The 17777-nt window shown below is 40.9% G+C and overlaps 1 protein-coding gene across 7 annotated transcripts in view; it reads right to left on the bottom strand.

Moving 5' to 3' along the window:
• KCNT2 (potassium sodium-activated channel subfamily T member 2) overlaps positions 1–17777 on the bottom strand; it is a 397559-nt gene that overhangs the window by 135151 nt on the left and 244631 nt on the right. For all 7 annotated transcript variants that reach the window (XM_029081285.2, XM_029081284.2, XM_029081282.2 and 4 more), the window contains 2 exons: positions 15723–15786; positions 7731–7839 (listed from right to left, as the gene is read on the bottom strand). In XM_029081285.2, coding sequence (XP_028937118.1) covers positions 7731–7839; positions 15723–15786 — 173 coding nt within the window. The remainder of the gene's footprint in view (positions 1–7730; positions 7840–15722; positions 15787–17777) is intronic.

The raw sequence follows: 17777 nt of genomic DNA on the forward strand, positions 1-17777 counted from the left end.
GATGTATTTGAGCTTAAAATCCTCAATGGGTCCTCTGGATAGGCAGTGTTATTGGTAATATGGCTTTTAAATATTAAAGCTGTATGGGGGAAATAATAATAATAATAATGATAATAATGATACTTGCAAAGCACTTTATATGTGCCAAGCACTGTTCTAAAACCTGGAGTAGATACAAGTCAATCAGGTTGGACACAGTCCCTGTCCCACATGGGGCTCACAGTCTAAATTCCCATTTCACAGATGAGGTAACTGAGGCCCAGAGAAGGGAAGTGATTTGCCCAAGGGTCAGAGAGCTGACATGTGGTGGTGTCGGGATTAGAACACAGGCCCTTCTGACTTCCAGGCCCATACTCTATATCCATTAAGCCAATAAGAGAAAACTGTGGATAATTTTTTTTGACTTTGAAACAAAGTCATCATCCTGAGAAAATGCAAACCACAGGGAGAGACTGAATATTGACTTCGCAAAATCATTATGGGCAGGGAACATGTCTGCTAATTCTGTTGTATTGTACTTTCCCAGGTGCTCCATACAGTGCTTTGCACAAAATAAGTGCTCAACAAACACCATTGATTCACTAATCATTAAATGTTCAAGTAATTTCTCTGCAAAGAAAAACTGGTTTAAAAGTAAAAAAAATTCCCCATTCATTACATTCCACTTACCATTCACAAAATCCCTATATTATTAAAGATGCAGCAAAAGGGTTTTGCCTTTCAACTCTCTTGTGATCAATCAATCAGTAGTACTTATTGAGTGCTTTACTGTGTGTGGAGCACTGTTCTAAGCCTTTGGGAGAGTACACTGCTGTAAGAAAATTAGAATAACAAATGTATGCTCAAAATGCCTTAGGCAAATATGCAAATTTACCCAAACAGCTCATAGAGTGCTTTTCTTTTCCAGATGTCTCAAGGGCTGTGTGAATGTGCCTTTGGATTCTTACTAAATCTTATCTTTTTGTGTGTATGTGTGAAACAGGGAGGCTTCTGTTTCTGGAGGAAAAAAAATAGAGAACTCAATACAATAAAATTTTTGCCATACAAAATACGTGGGGTCATTCTTCCCTGACGATACTGTCAGTGGTGAGACTGTATCCATCTGTGTACACTGATCTAGTAAATTACAACTACTGTAGAAATGTACAAGGTACAGTTCCAGTAGATGATCTTAATGGTGTGATACTGAGATTATCACTTCAGTCATGCTAGCGAGCTTGCTCAAACCCAAGTAGAATACATTTTGAAAAAAGCAGTCTATAAAATTAAAAGTTAAGCCCTCCAAGTGTTCTTCCGAAAAATAATTTCAATAAAATCGTTGTATTTTTATGATTTTCTGATTTGGGAATTCGCTCTATTACTACGACCCGGCCCACAAACTTCACTCCTCTAGTGCTAACCTTCTCACTGTGCCCCAATCTTGCCTGTCTCGCCGCCGACCCCTGTACCACCTCCTATGTCCCACCTCTGGCCTGGAATGCCCTCCCTCCTCAAATCCAACAGACAATTACTCTCCCCCTCTTCAAATCCTTATTGAAGGCACATCTGCTCCAAAAGGCCTTCCCAACTAAGCCCCACTTTTCCTCATCTCCCACTCCCTTCTGTGTCTCCGTGACTTGCTCCATTTGCTTTTCCCCACTCCCAGCTCCACAGCACTTATGTACATATCTCTAATTTTATTTATTTGTATTGACCTCTCACCCCCCTCTAGGCTGTGAGCTCACTGTGGGCAGGGAATATCACTGTTTATTGCTATGCTGTACTTTCCCAAGTGCTTAGTACAGTGCTCTGCACACAGTAAATGCTTAATAAATACGATTTAATGAATGAATATATGTTTATGGAATTATAGGCTTAAGGCAGACATATTAATTACATATTTATGTACCTGCTATCAATATTATAAATACAATAAATTTACCCCCTCCATAATACCTACCTAGTTTTAGTACAAAAAAGATAAAAGGAACTAATTTAGCTGTTCTTCATTCATTCATTTAATCGTACTTATTGAGCGCTTACTGTGTGCAGAGCACTGTATTAAGTGCTTGGAAAGTGCAATTCAGCAACAAATAGAGACAATCCCTACACAGCAATGGACTCACAGTCTTGAAGGGGGGAGAAAGACAACAAAATAAAACAAAGCAAGTAAACAGGCATCAATGGCATAAATATAAATAAATAGAATTATAGATATATACACAGCATTAATAAAATAAATAGAATTATAAATATGTACATATATACACAAGTGCTGTGGGGTTGTTCTTGTTTCTCATGCTAACAGTGTGGCTTCTTCAGATAGGATTTCCTAGTAATAAAATATTCTTCAGTGGGATCTTATTTGAGGAAAGACATATGGTTTAGCGTGACCTCATTTTTAAAGTAATGAACTGCATATGTTTGCAAAAGATGCAGCAACAGAAATACATTTTGGATTGAATGCATGATAATAGCCGCACATCAATGGGGTATTTGATTTCTATTATCTATGTTCTATAAATCTCATTAACAATTTATCCAATTAAAATATTTGTTTTTGAGACTAAAACAAGTCTGAAAAGGGACTTGAAACTTGGGGAAGCAGCGTGGCTCAGTGGAAAGAATCTGGGCTTCGGAGTCAGAGGTCATGGGTTCGACTCCCGGCTCTGTCACTTGTCAGCTGTGTGACTGTGGACAAGTCACTTAACTTCTCTGTGCCTCAGTTACCTCATCTGTAAAATGGGGATTACCTGTGAGCCTCACGTGGGACAACCTGATTACCCTGTATCTACCCCAGCACTTAGAACAGTGCTCTGCATATAGTAAGCGCTTAACAAATACCAACATTATTGCTAAAACTATTCATTTGATGAATGAAAACTCTTCTAGCAAAGCAGAGAGTTCCCCCATACCTGAGATAAGCAGCATGACCTAGTGGATAGAGAACGGGCCTGGGAGTCAGAAGGAGCTGGGCTCTAATTCCAGTTCTGACACTTGCCTGTTGCGTGACCTGGGGCAAGTCACTTCACTTCTCTGTGTCTCAGTTACCTCATATGTACAACGGGGATTAAGACTGGGGCCCCAATGTGGGAAAGGGACTGTGTCCAACCCAATTCTCTTGTATCTACCCCAGTGCTTAGTACAGTGACTGGCACAGAGTAAGCACTTAACACATTATTATCATTATTACGTGAGCAGAAGGAGGAAAGACTTTTCAAATTATAAGAGGAATAATTATTTGTGTAATTTTAGGAATGAAACAAAATAAAACAACTTACTTTGGGTGAGATATTCTCACCAATGTCACACAGTGGACAAAAGCCCAAAGCAAAGTGATTATTAAAGAGTGAATATTTCTGTGATTAGTCCCCAGCAACTGCAAACACAACTGCAAATTCACATAAGTTTATATTTAGGGAAAGGCAGAGTAACCTTACCGTAAAAGAGTTTCATCTTAAGGCAATGTCTCACTAACCTAGATTGACTACTATGCAGATGGCTAGGGCTGAGATATGTTGATTAAACTGCAACACTCTAAATTATGTATTTTAAATTACTTTTCATATTAATATCTGTCTCCCCATCTAGACTGTAAGCTTATTGTGGGCAGGGAACCTGTCAGTTAGTAATAATAATAATTGTATTTGTTAAGTGCTTACTATGTGCCAAGCATTGTTCTAAGTGCTGGGGTAGATACAAGGTAATCAGGTTGGATACAATCCCTGTCCCACATGAGGCTCACACTCTTAATCCCCATTTTACAGATGAGGTAATTGAGGCACTGACAAGTGAAGTGACTTGCCTAGGGTCACACAGCAGACAAGTGGCACAACCTCTGACTCCCAAACTGTGCTCTTTCCACTAGGCCATGCTGTATCCTAACTGGTAATTGTTGTACTATATGGTCCCAAGCACTTAGTTCAGTGCTCTGCACATATTATGCATTCAGTAAATATCACTGATTGATTGATTGACTGATACTTTGTCATCATTAATCAAAAGCCTGCAAATAGGTAGTAGGATGACAACCTTACACGTAATAGAAATAGCTGGGATTCAATCAGGTTTTGAAGTTCTTTCCCATTTCTCTTCCCTGTGAGGCCTCTTCACCACTTGGGGAAGCAGCGTGGCTCAGTGGAAAGAGCACGGGCTTTGGAGTCAGGGCTCATGAGTTCAAATCCCAGCTCTGCCACTTGTCGGCTGTGTGACTGTGGGCAAGTCACTTAACTTCTCTGTGCCTCAGTTCCCTCATCTGTAAAATGGGGATTAAGACTGTGAGCCCCACGTGGGACAACCTGATTCCCCTATGTCTACCCCAGCGCTTAGAACAGTGCTCGGCACATAGTAAGCGCTCAACAAATACCAACATTATTATTCCGCAGCCCCACACTTTAGTTTGGTCAGCCTCCCTCTCTTCCTCCTCCTCTTGGCTTCCTCTTACTCCCTTGTTAACGTGCTCCCACTCCTTTTTTCCTATCTTCTTCCCCAGATTACACCCTCCTCCCCTCCCCAGCCCAGCCCTTGTCTACAATTTCCTTCACCCTACTCAGCCCCCCACCACTCCTCTCTACCTGGTTTCCTGAATCCCTTCTGCTAAGTCCCCCTACTCTTTTCCTACTGGTCTCCTCCCAATTATTCCTTCTGGGTTAGATGTCATCTCATACTCCCTTCTGCCCGGCCCCCATGCCACTCTCAATTATCTCAGCTAGGCACCATCTCAGGTGAACCTGGAAAACTAAAAGCAGTGAAAACCAAAATTGCCTTGCAAGGCAAAGATTACTCTCCCCACCTTTAAATTGTACTGAGGGCACAACTCCTGCCAGAGGGCTTCCCTGACTAAGCCTTCATTTCCTTTTCTCCCACTCCCTTCTGAGTTGCCCTGCTTTACTCCCTTTATTCACACCCTCCCACACACACATCTGCTTCACAGCACATATGTACATATCCATAATTTATTTCTTTATATTAATGTCTGTCTCCCCCTCTAGACTGTAAGCTCACTGTGGGCAGGGAATGTGTCTGCTATATTATTACATTATACACTCCCAAGCGCTTAGTACAGTGCCCTGCACACAGTATGTGCCCAATAAATATGATGGATTGATGAATTGATTGATTGATAGTGGATTTCCGGCTTGGGTTTACCATCACATCAGCTGTTTGGCATTGGGACAGAGCCAAAGAAACTTTCAATCTTCACTGGGAGAGTACTGGAATCGGACGGGATTGGCCATTTTAGGCTCTACTCAATCAATCAATCCATCCATCAGTTTTTGATGTTTTTTTAAATGGTGTTTGTTAAGCGCTTACTATGTGCCAGGCACTTTACTAAATGCTAGGGTTTAGTAAACAAGCAAACTGGGTTGGACTTAGTCCCTGTCCCACATGGGGCTCACCATCTGAACCCCTATTTTACAGGTGAGGTGACTGAGGCCCAGAGAAGTGAAGTGACTTGCTCAAGGTGACATAGCAGATAAATGGCAGAGCTGGGATTAGTAGCCAGGTCTTTGTGACTTCCGGACCTGTTCTTTATCCACTAGGTGACACTGCTTCTCTTTGGCCTTTCCACTTCTTTATCTATGTTTCTCTGTGCATTTATTGAGCATTATTGAGTGCTTACTATGTACATAACACTCTACTAAGCATTTTGGTGAGTACAGTAGGATAAGTAGACATGATATCTGGCCTCAGAGAGTTTACAATCTAGTGAAGGAGACAGATAATAATTATTATTATAATTATTATGGTATTTGTTAAGCACTTACTATGTACCAGGCACTGTACTAAGTGCTGTGGTGGATACAAGCAAGTCGGGTTGGACACAGCCCCTGTCCCACATAGGGCTCCCAGTCTCAATCTCCATTTTACAGATGAGGTAATTGAGGCCCAGAGAAGTAAGTGACTTGCCCAAGCTCACACAGCAGACAGGTGACAAAGCCAGGATTGGAACCCATGACCTTCTGACTCCCAGGCCCGTACTCTACACCACGTACACCACTCTGCTTCTAAAAGAGCTTCTAAAATAAAATAGCAACTGAGAAGCAACTAAGTATGGAGATATCTAAGTGCTGTTGGGGGGGGAATGAGTCCCTAAAAGTTTAGGGGTTATAGACTGAGGGGTATAAGTGATGCATTACCGGGGGGAATTAGTCAGGGAAACCACATTTTTTTTTCAAGTTTTCTTTTCAAATGTAATAAGTTCCGGTGTTGTACTCTGAATTGAGATATTTATAGAAATGTATCTATATATGTATAGATATATGCATACTATTATACCTTTGAGAGGCAATGAGATGTAGCACTTTTATGGACAGAGAAGATGGCATTTGGTGAATCCCTTAGAGATTGGTGGCCATGAGGCTGGTGCAGTGTGCCAGCCCAGTGCTTTCCAAGTCAGGTTTTTGTTTTGAACTGTGCAGAGTGAAAAATCTGCAGTCCAGCTGGGTCCAGGAGGGGAAAAGAAGGGCTCCCCTATCTCAGTTCAAATTCCAACTGCAATTCCAAATTGCAGCTCAATTGGGTCCAGCAGGGAAAAAGCACAAATTGCATTCAGAGCTCATACCTGATGTGCCCACAAAGTTCCAGAGGGATTTTAGCAAGGAGCAGACTTCTCCTATCTCTGTTGTGAGACCTTGGGCAAGTCACTGAATCTCTCAGGGCCTCAGTTTCCTCATCTGTAAAATGGGGATAAGAGCCTGCTCTCAACCCCTCTTAGATTGTGAGCCCTGTATCGTACACCAATCAATTGGGGAAGCAGCGTGGCTCAGTGGAAAGAGCCTGGGCTTCGGAGTCAGAGGTCATAAGTTCGACTCCCAGCTCTGCCACTGGTCAGCTGTGTGACTGTGGGCAAGTCACTTAACTTCTCTGGGCCTCAGTTACCTCATCTGTAAAATGGGGATTAACTGTGAGCCTCACGTGGGACAACCTGATTACCCTGTTATCTACCCCAGCACTTAGAACAGTGCTTTGCCCATAGTAAGCGCTTAACAAATACCAACATTATTATCGACCGAGCAATCAATCAGTGGTATTCGTTACGTGTTTACTGTGAATTGGCAGGAAAATCCCGCCTACAAGTTGCTTATAATCTTGAAGGGAAGACAAACATTAAATAAATTACAGATAGGGGAAATGGCAGGGTATAACGATATGTACATAAGTACTATGGGGCTGAGGGTGGGGTCAATACCAAGTGCTTACAGGAATATGAATAGTCTCATCTGATTACCCTGTATCTAATCCAAGGTTTGACCCAACAAGCATTTAATAAATATCATAATTATTGTCTAATTTCTAAATATATTTTCCTTTACTTTTTAAAATAAACATTTTATTTGAGGTCCATAAGTATATATTTCAAATTAAAAAATCATTTTTAAAAGTACATTTGGACAAAATGATGATATTGCTATCAGTGTTTGCCAGTTGGAGTAAGGATAAATATCTTAGAGAATTACTCTATTTTGGAATAATCTCATGCATATTCTTCATCTTATTAGAGTTTTAAAACTAAAATCACATGTAAAATTGTTAAAAGCAAAGGCCTTCCTAATTTCAAATGTCCTCTATAGTGAGGAAAGTTATTCTTGTTAAAAAAATGAGAGAATCATTAAAAATACAAGTCAATTTCTCCTCTTAGTCTATTTTTCCAGGAATGTTCTGAGTTTCAAAGCCAATTCTCTTCTCTAAAAGTTGTCTCAGTGTGGGTGTTCGCAAAAGGAAAATGTCTTTTGGAAGACAGAACTTACCAGCAAATTTGATGTGGAATTTATTTTCTGGCTTTAATATCTGAACATACAAAGGGCAATTTGGAGCGAAATCTTTAACAGCCCACGCTCTTAAAATTGTTTGGTGATCCTAAAACAACAATGAAAATACAAGGTGAGTAACAACAGAAAATGTCATAGTATGTGAAGCACAATGAAATGAAGTTGCTATATTGACATTGGCATTTACTGATAAAAGCACTGAAAGAGTATTAATGGAATATTTATATATTAAAATAATAGAAATTCAATAATTTGTGGTCTATGTGATAAAGTTTTGGGCCATGCATTATAAATTAGCTGACTATTCCTTCCTTAATTTATTTGACTACCAGAACATTGACTGCTCAACTGTGTCAAATGTATTTTTACAGCTTTCCTAATTATACTCTTCATATATTTTCAGCCAAAAATATGCAGTTAAAAGTTGGCCAAGCACATAGTAAGGATATGTAAGAATGTCTATTATGTATACTTCCAAGTTAGGTTTAACTTTAAATGTTAGAGTTACTTTTTGTATAAAGTCAACACAGAGACCAACTCCTTAGAGGTAAGCCTACCATGGGGAGGAAAAAAAAAATCTAACTTTTCTCAAGAGCTTTGAAGGCATGGCAGGGAGTGGAGTTTGGACCAAGATGTTCCTGCAGGCAACTTTGAGTGAAAAAGTGAAATGCTCTACAGGTTTCAAACCACCACAGAGATTGCCAAGCCGTAGCCCTGCCTTGCCTGCACAGGGCACTTTGACTGGACCTTCTAACCTGGTTCTGAAGCTCCAAGAGAACAAGAAATAATGAAGAAATTACTAGACCTCTACTTCTATTATTTTCCCCACCTTCAATAGCCTTCCTGAAAGCATATCTCCCCTAAAAGGCCATCCTTGACTAAGTCCTCAATTCATCTTCTCCTATTCCCTCTGTGTCACCCTCACGCTGGGATTTGATCATTTTTTTCACACCTCCCTCAACCCCACAGAACTTATGCACATATCTGTAACATATTTATGTTCATATTTGTTCATATATTCATATTTATTCATATTAATGCCTGTCTCCCTCTCTAGACCATAATCTGCTTGTGGGCAGGGAACATGTCTACCAGCTCTGTTATACTGTTCCCTCCCAAATGCTTAGTACAGTGTACCTCACACAACAAGCGCTCAATAAATACGACGGATAGACACCACTGTGACTTTAGGAGAGCCCGGACATGTATAAGTTGAGGAGGTTACCTGGGCTACTCAAGAAGCGGCTTCTCATGGGGTAGCAAGGGATGTTTGCTCATTCCCTATTTCAGAGAAAGTTTTCAAGGATACACAAGACAAGTCCAGGATTCACTGGAACTGGAAAAGTCTTCCCTGTAATAGGTGAAAAGCCACACTGTCCCAGAGTCACAGAGCAAAGCCTCTGACCAGATGTCCAGAAGTCAACAATCAATCAATCAATTTTATGCATCAAGTGCAGAGCACTGTACTAAAAACTTGGAAGAGTAGAATATAATGGAGCTGGTAGACACAATCAATGCCCACAAGGAATTTAGAGTCTAGAGGGAAAGACAGATATTGATTTCTAATAATGATAATAATTAATAATGATGGTGTCTGTATGCCACGTACTGCTCTAAGGCCTGGGGTAGACACAAGTTAACCAGGTTGAATGCATTCCCTGTACCACATGAGACTCACAGTTGAGAAGGAGAAAGAGCAGTTATTTCATTCCCATTTTTCAGATGAGGAAACGGAGACAGAGAGAAGTTAAGAGACTTGATCAAGGTCACACAGCAGGCAAGTGGCAGAGCTGGGGATAGAACCCAGGTCCTCTGACTTTGGGGGCCTATGCTCTTTCCACAAAGTACTGGAGCTTTGGTAGCTCCCAGCATAGGGAGTTCTTTCTCAAACGACTGGGACAAGTCTTGCCTGAGCCAACTCCCTGGGCTGGACTGAGTAAAGGGCTCAGTCCAAAGGCAGACTGAACTGTCTGCATCAGTTCCACCCAAGACATTAGGCCAAATGTGAGTACAGGATTGCAATTCTGCAAAAATTGTCCCAAATGAAATTTCAAAACAATGTGAAGAAATATCTTAAGCACAATTCTATACAGAAATATCACTGAGGAAATTTGATTGAGAATGAGAGATGGGCAAGATGACTGAGGGGAGTTGAACATTGAATGAGACATTGATGGCACTCGGGGCATGTGTGCTGAAAGTGTTCCTTGGTACGCCACTTACAAATAACTCGTGGTTCTTGCCATTCTAATGGGTTTGTCTCCCACGGGGCCTGTCTCTGGTTTAGTCTGCCGCTTGGCATCCCCGTCTTTTGCTCGAGGAAAGCAGCCCTTGACCCAATTATTGCCCACCAATTTGGTCTGTCTGCCAGAGTAAGCTCCCAATACTTCACTAATGAGTCCCAATTGTTTGTGACTGCACTTTGCCATCCAAATGTTTCTTCTGCCCTCCTGTCTCACGGTAACCTCTCAGTTCCCCATACAGCAGCTACTGGGGTTCCTACTCATCCATTTTCCTCACATGTCCCACTTAATGGCGGTCAGTTGGGGTGAACATTGATCTGAAGCTGGGGAGCTGACTATATTCCAGAACCTTGTTTTTGATCTCCCTGCCCGGTCCTGCCATTTGATGTTGAGCGTGGTTGGCGACACTAATGAAACTGCTGCAAGATCTGGGTGTATATTCTGTAGGGTGTCTAGGTCTCCCTGGCATCTAGGAGGTATATTGGTGATGGTATTTGTTAAGTGCTTACTATGTGCCGGACACTGTACTAAGCACTGACATAGACACAAGCCAATCGGGTTGGACACAGTCCCTGTCACACATGGGGCTCACAGTCGCAATACCCATTTTACAGATGAGGTAACAGAAATGGAGTGTTAAGTGACTTGTCCAAGGTCACAAAGCAGACAAATAGGGGTTGAGGAATCACATGTTCCTCCACAAGGAATTTGCAGTCTAATGGGTACACGAGCAGATGGAGATTGCAGATGTACAACAGGAACAAAAGTAAGAAAAAAGATGTAAACTGATTATAATTAAACTGGGCAATAAATGAAAATATCAATAAAACAACAATGTAAAAGGACTAAGGGTAGATGTAGGGATAACATGGCCAGAGCAATGGAGGTGTAATGGGGAATGCCTCCTGGAGTAGATAATTTTTAAGAGGGCCTGATAGATGGTGTGAGATATACTTTGGGGGATTTTATGGCGTCTAAAGCAAGGGGGAGGGTGTGAACAATGAGCTGGACATGGGGAAGCCAAAACTGAAAGTAGAGTTAAAAGGTAAGCTTGGGAGGAGTGATGAATGTGAGCTGGGAGGTAGAGAGAGATGAGAGTGGACAAGGAAGAAGGAAAACGCTGATATCTTAAACTCTATGGTGAGGAGTTACTGTTTGATGGGCAGGGAAATGGATATCCTTTAGAAATTTCTGGCAATGGAAATCACTGGTTCTGAATGGCAATTTCGGAAGAGGACCAAAGACACCTTCCATAGGCCTGTGAGAGCTGGGCCAACTAAAGAAGATACATCCATTCATTCATTCATCCACTCAATCATATTTATTGAGTCCTTACTGCATGCAGAGCTCTGTATAAAGTGCTTGGGAGAGTACAATGTAATAATTAACAGACATTCCCTGCCCATAATGAGCTTACAATTAGCTCATGAAGCAGTTTCACCAGTCACCTATGAAGAACAGTGTTGGGCACATAGTAAGCGCTTAACAAAAACCATCATCATTATTATCATGCCAAAAATCAAATGGCAGGACTATAGAAACCACCACGAGGCTGGGGATCAAAGTCAGCTCACCAGCACTGAAGCAATTCTAGTAACAGCGCAACTCTACTAGGCAGGCCCCGTGAGGAGAATGAATAACAGCATTCATTATTCATTATTCATTATTGAGCACTTATCCAAGCTGCTGTGACCTGGAAAGCTGAAAAGAGGCAATCTCAAGCCAGAAGAGCAAAATGCATTAAGCAGTGTGGCTTTGTGGAAAGAGCATGGGCTTGAGAGTCAGAGGACCTGGGTTCTAATCCCGGCTCTGCCACTAGTCTGCTGCGTGACCTTGGGCAAGCCACTTAACTTCTCTGTGCTTCAGTTACCTCATCTGTTAAATGGGGATTAAGACTGTGAGCCCCACGTGGGACAACCTGATTACCTTGTACCTACCCCAGTGCTTAGATGAGTGCTTGGCACATAGTAAGCTCTTAACAAATGCCATAATTATAGAGAAGCAGCATGATTTGGTGGAAGGAGCACGGGCTTGGGAGTCAGAGGATGTGGGTTCTAATCCCAGCTCCACCACTTGCTTACTGTGTGACCATGGGCAAGCCACTTCACTTCTCTGTGCCTCAGTTACCTCAGCTGTAAAATGGGGATTAAGACCGTGAGCCCCATGTGGGGCAACCTGATTACCTTGTATCTACTCCAGTGCTTAGAACAGTACTTGGTACATTTGTAAGCTTTTAACAAATACCATTATTATTATTATTCAAAGGCACAATTAAGTCTAGTTGCAAACAACATGACAGAGCAGTAAATCCTGGGGAGTCCATCAGAGGAGACAGACCAGCCTCCTGACCGGCAATAATTGAGACAGAGGTGGCTTTTCTCAAGCAGTCCTTGGAAAAGATTGGGTTACCCAGAGGTAGGCTCAAAAAAAACTGACAGGCCCTGTATGTAGTGGACCTTAGCGCAGCCAAAGAACTGTCCTTAAGTGGAAACGATGTCGAAGTTCAGGTCTGAATCTCAAAAGCTTCATGCCTAAGTTGCTCAGACTTTGCATCAAAATTAAGCTTCTGGACTGAGCCTCTGCCTTGCAATGAAATCAGAACTGAAAGGATGAGCACGGAGCCAATGAAGACAGATGAGTCAAGGTTCAGTACGTGAAAAATGGTAGCGGGTTGTGGTTACACTATCTGAACTTTTTCTAGACACAGGAAGATGTAATGTGTAGGAAAAAGTGTTCATCAGCATTAGAACCTTTCATTTTTTATACTGTCATCCTTGTCTCATTAGATTAATCTTGTCTCACCCCTTTACACCACATGGAGAAAATACATATTTTTGAGATGGTGCAGCTTGGCTGGTTTTCCATTTGGTCCACTGATTCGTGTTTCTATCCCCATTTCACTGTAAAAGCAATTTAAGATAACTGTTGCCTTGATTTCTTACTCTGCCTGCCACATTCACCTTCCTCAGCAAGGATGTGATGCAGTCTGATTGATAAAAGATCCTGCTTCATCAGAATTTCTAACCTTACCTAGGCTGTTGTTGGCAATAGGTTTCTTCCATTTTTCCTGCCTCCCATTCATTATCCTTTTCCTCTACAAAACTGTTTTCTCTTCCCCTACTGGCATTTAATGCAATTCCTTATTCAGCCTGCCAGCATTTGTTTAAATGCCTCGAGCTCTGGACGAATATGGCTGAAGAAATGCTCCACTTATGCAATGCTGCTTACACTGACATCTCAAAATCAGTTTCATGAGGTCTTTCTAGTAGTGGGGAGTGGGGCTTAAAGGAAGAGATTTCTCCTCTACACAACCTCTTCCAGTAGCTAGGACTTTCTGCTGATAAAGCCTCCGAATTCGCAGAGTCCCTATTTCTCCCTCGTGTAACAGGAAGGTGGCTCCATTACCCAGTCCTTAATAAGTGTTAAAATTCCCAACTATGGAGGGGGGCTGGAACACAGGGTGTAGGGGAGCCTTAAAAATCATTAAATCAATAATGTTTATTGAGCACGTATTCTAGACTTTTGGTAGAGTACAGTAGAGTGAGGAGAAAATGTCTGCCCCCATGAGATTTACAATTTAATTTGGGAGTCAAACATGAAAATAATTTACAGGTAGAGGGAAGCAATAGAGTTTTAAAAATATCACATAAGCCCTACTGAGTGGAGGTTGGGGGAGTGAGTCCCCAACTGCTTAAAGAATACGGAAGTGCCGAAATGGCAGTAGGGGAAAAAAGAGGATGGGAAGATGAGAGATTCATCAGGGAAGTACTCCTGAAGGAGATCTACCAATCAGTGGATAAATCAGCGGAGATCAATAAATCAATCAATGGATGGAGAGGCCCTCTCCATTACTGCATCAGCCTCCTCGCTGATCTCCTGGCTTCCTGCATCTCCCCATTCATTCATTCATTCACATTTATTAAGCTCTTACTGTGTGCAGAGTACTGTACTGAGTGCTTGGGAAAGTACAATACAACAATAAACAGTAACATTCCCTGCCCATGACCCTGATGCCCAGCACGAACGGGAACAAAGTTGCCCTAGTTTCTTGGTCAGCTGTTTTTACTTCATTTTATTCTCCAAGCTTTGCAACACTGGTAACAACTTCCCTGGTTATGTTTGGAAGATGGGGCAGACAGTTCCCTCACTGACTTTCTCCTACCTGGCCACATTCTTTCTTCTATCCTTCTTCCCCTGCTGCTTTCTGCCTCTCCATACCTCATTCTCAGGCTCTGCCATCTTTTTCTATCCCAATCTCAGATGTTCCCTTTTCTCATTCTCAGTCTCTTTACTCAACCTTCCTCTGTTTCCCTCTACTTAATTTGTTCATAGCAATAAAGCACATTCCAAATTAACTACTTAATGGAATAAACTTTCCATATTTAAAATAAACATTGGTTCGACTGGTACCCCATAAAGAGTTTAATCGATCAAAAAATCAATCATATTTACTGAGTGCTTTCTGTGTGTACAGCATTATTTTATGTGCTTGAGAAAGTACAATATAAAAGAGTTGGCATTTAAATTAATATGGTAAAATTAATTTGACTTGAAGAATAACTGCAAGGACATTTTCCCCCTCCTTGAATATATCTTAACTGTTGTTCCGCTCTTCTGGCACATCTTGAAAAAATCCTCATGTACTTCTGCAATTACCCTTCCCAGTGTTGCTTTGGGAAGTGTTGATTGCACACTATTTCTGACAGCCATACTACCTCACATTCAATAATCTGATAACTTGCCTTTTGCTGACACTGCACATTTATTGTTCTTTGTTCTGTGCCCTAATAGCACCAATTACATAACCAAGCAGATTGCTTTCAATCCTACAATTAGTGTCTGTACATTGCTCTATTTTTTGTTTGTTCTGAATTTAATTAAAAGGGAAAATTATAGCTAGCCCAAAGACACGTGTCCTAAATGTAGAAATATTTCTTGAAAGTCACTATTCATATGCTAAATTTTTATGTTTTCTTAGTTGCTGGTCAAGTTGGAACATGAATGTGAAAGAACCATTATGGCTATCTTTTCGTTCACAGCTATAAAATTTAAAATTATAAGACCTTACCCACTCACCAACTTGGACATACACTTGATCTCATCATCTTTAGTCACTGTACAACCTCCATCCTCACCAACACTGAAATTCCTCTATCTGACCACAACCTCATCAGCTGATGTTTCTAATGTTCACTGTGTCCTGTTCCCCCACTGAGACCTCCAATCTTTTGAATTTTTTCCAATTTTCTAAAGTCATAATGTTATGGTCTCCAAACCCAAACTACTTTTGCTTGATGTGGAAATTGGCACCCTCAACATTTCCCTCTCCCTTGAATTCAAGTCTCTCATTTCTCTGTCCTCCGCTGATCTTGTAACACTAACCCACAGCCCTGGATCACCTCCACAGTACATTTCCTTCACTTCTTGCACGAGGTGTGGAATGCTGATGGAGGAAATCTAGACACCAGGCTGATCTCACCCATCTTAATTGCATCATCACCTGCTTTAATTCTTCCCTTTCCTCCGTCCAACAAAAATACTTCTCCATCCTTACTGATTACTATACTCATTGTTCCTGCCAGCTATTCAAAACATAAGAGTAGCGATCCATTCAAAACAAGACCCTGTGGCCTGATAAAAATCCATATTCAAAAGGACACATTTTAGAATGACGAATAGTATACATTATAACGCTGGAAGAATTAGCAGGAAACTTTAATGAACTTACAGCTGATGTCCTATCTACCTCACACCGGCTGCTCAAAATGAAGCAGGCTTCAGCATCATCCATTCTAAAAGGAGACAGAAAAACCAAAAATGATTCTGCAGAGAAATCTCTCTTTTATTTTGGTCTGAAATTCAGACACGTAATGTGACACCCAAATAATTTTGCAATAAGCACAGAGATTATGGTGCCAACCGTATTCTTCAAGATTAGAATCTTAAAATCTACCGGCATAGAAAAGTGCACTATAAAGTTCTCAAAGCAACTTCTGACAGATAATCACCACCGAGGTAGCATCAAAACCTGCACTTACCAGGAATAAATTCAGCACTTCATGAGAACAGTGTGGCATCCTTCATTTTCTATTTTAAGAACCATCTCAAATTGTTATTAATTGCATTCTCACGAATTTTATTGTGTTTTAACCTCACTCAGAAGAAGGCTATCACTGTCGTAGCTTTATGAAGTTGAATATTTACTTGGTCTGAAGTAACGCACCAAGACCAAAATTCTATAGTGCCCACAGATACCTCACACTTCAGGTAACTTTGGACACTACTCTTATCGGGTAAGGAATTTTAATTTCCAAATTCCAATGTTCAGAAGGACATTTTTAAATATTATGAAGATAGAATTATATATATCATATAAAGATAAAAAGGACTTGTTCACTTTTATGCAAATCACTTTCCATTTTTTACAAGGAATTTTTTCTTTTAATTTCTCAAAAGATCCTTTCTTCTTCTTGGCTGCGCTTGAAACAAGATGAAAAAAGCACATCTATGTATATGCAGCCAAAGCCAGGAGGAGAGCAGCCATATTTGTAGTGTAATTTCTGATCTGAAGAATTGTTCATCCTCAATTTCTCACCACCCTTGTTTAAAATAAATTTTCCTCAGAGAGCTAACAAACATGATATTTCAAGCATAAATTAACCGAGAAAAAGGTACCCGTCAACGCAGCTTCGAGCTACTATAAACTACTCTCTGAAGTTTCTGCTGAGTGAATCACACTTTGAATTTCCCACAGCAACTAATGCACTGAAGAAACATCCACTACGGTTCAGCCCAGAATCCTTTCCTTGGGCCCAGCAAAATAGCTAGAAATAGAAACACATTCATTTACAAAATCACCTCTCCCTTAATGGAATGGTTTTATTGTTTTTTCATTCTGTTAGTGTAATTATCATTATTACCAATAATAGCCCTAGTCTAGGGCTAAACTGATCTCCTGAAGAAAAAAAACCCTCACTGTCATTGAAAAGATAGTTTCATTATTCCTTTATAATTAAACATTAAACAAGCCCAATGGCAATGATTGAGTTGTTAGGTGAACTGAACATTTAACAATGAAGTTCTACTCAAGAGTTTGACATAATTATATAATGAGCCAGATTATCCCATCATCTAAACCTGCTCCTTAGTGATTTGATAGAACCCTTGGGAAACAGCATTAATTCTTTCAGGACGCTAGCATGCCACCCATCCCTCTGTGTATATGTGTGTGTGTGTGTGTGTGTGTGTGTGTGTGTGTGAGAGAGAGAGAGAGAGAGAGAAATAGAGCTTTATTTCTCCTTATATATTGATAATTCTTGATTAGAATTTACTAGGTGACAGGCACTGGGCTAAGCCCTGGAATAGAAACGGTATTATCAGATCAGACCCACATGAGGTTCACAGTCAAAGGAGGAGAGAGAACAGTATTTCATCTCTATATTACCAATGAAGAAACTGAGGCACAGAGAAGATAACTGACCTACCCAAGGTCACACAGCAGGCAACCAGCAGAGCCAGAATTAGATTCCAGGTCTCCTGCCTCCCAGTTCTGTGCTCTTTCTTCTAGGCCGTGTTGCTTCTCTAATATACAGAATATATCCATATATAGAGCAGCATCTGTAATCGTTCCATTAGTCCAGATTCCAAACAGAACTCCTAAAACTCCATTAAACAAGGCTCTAGGATTCCCCACGCAGACAAGGCCTCATCATTATTCTGTCATCCTAAGACTGTGAGCCCCAAATGGGAACAGGGACTGTGTCCAACCTGATTAGCCTGCATC

This window comes from Ornithorhynchus anatinus, chromosome 16 (genome assembly GCF_004115215.2).
Source record: "Ornithorhynchus anatinus isolate Pmale09 chromosome 16, mOrnAna1.pri.v4, whole genome shotgun sequence".
In the NCBI taxonomy this organism is placed as follows: Eukaryota; Metazoa; Chordata; class Mammalia; order Monotremata; family Ornithorhynchidae; genus Ornithorhynchus; species Ornithorhynchus anatinus.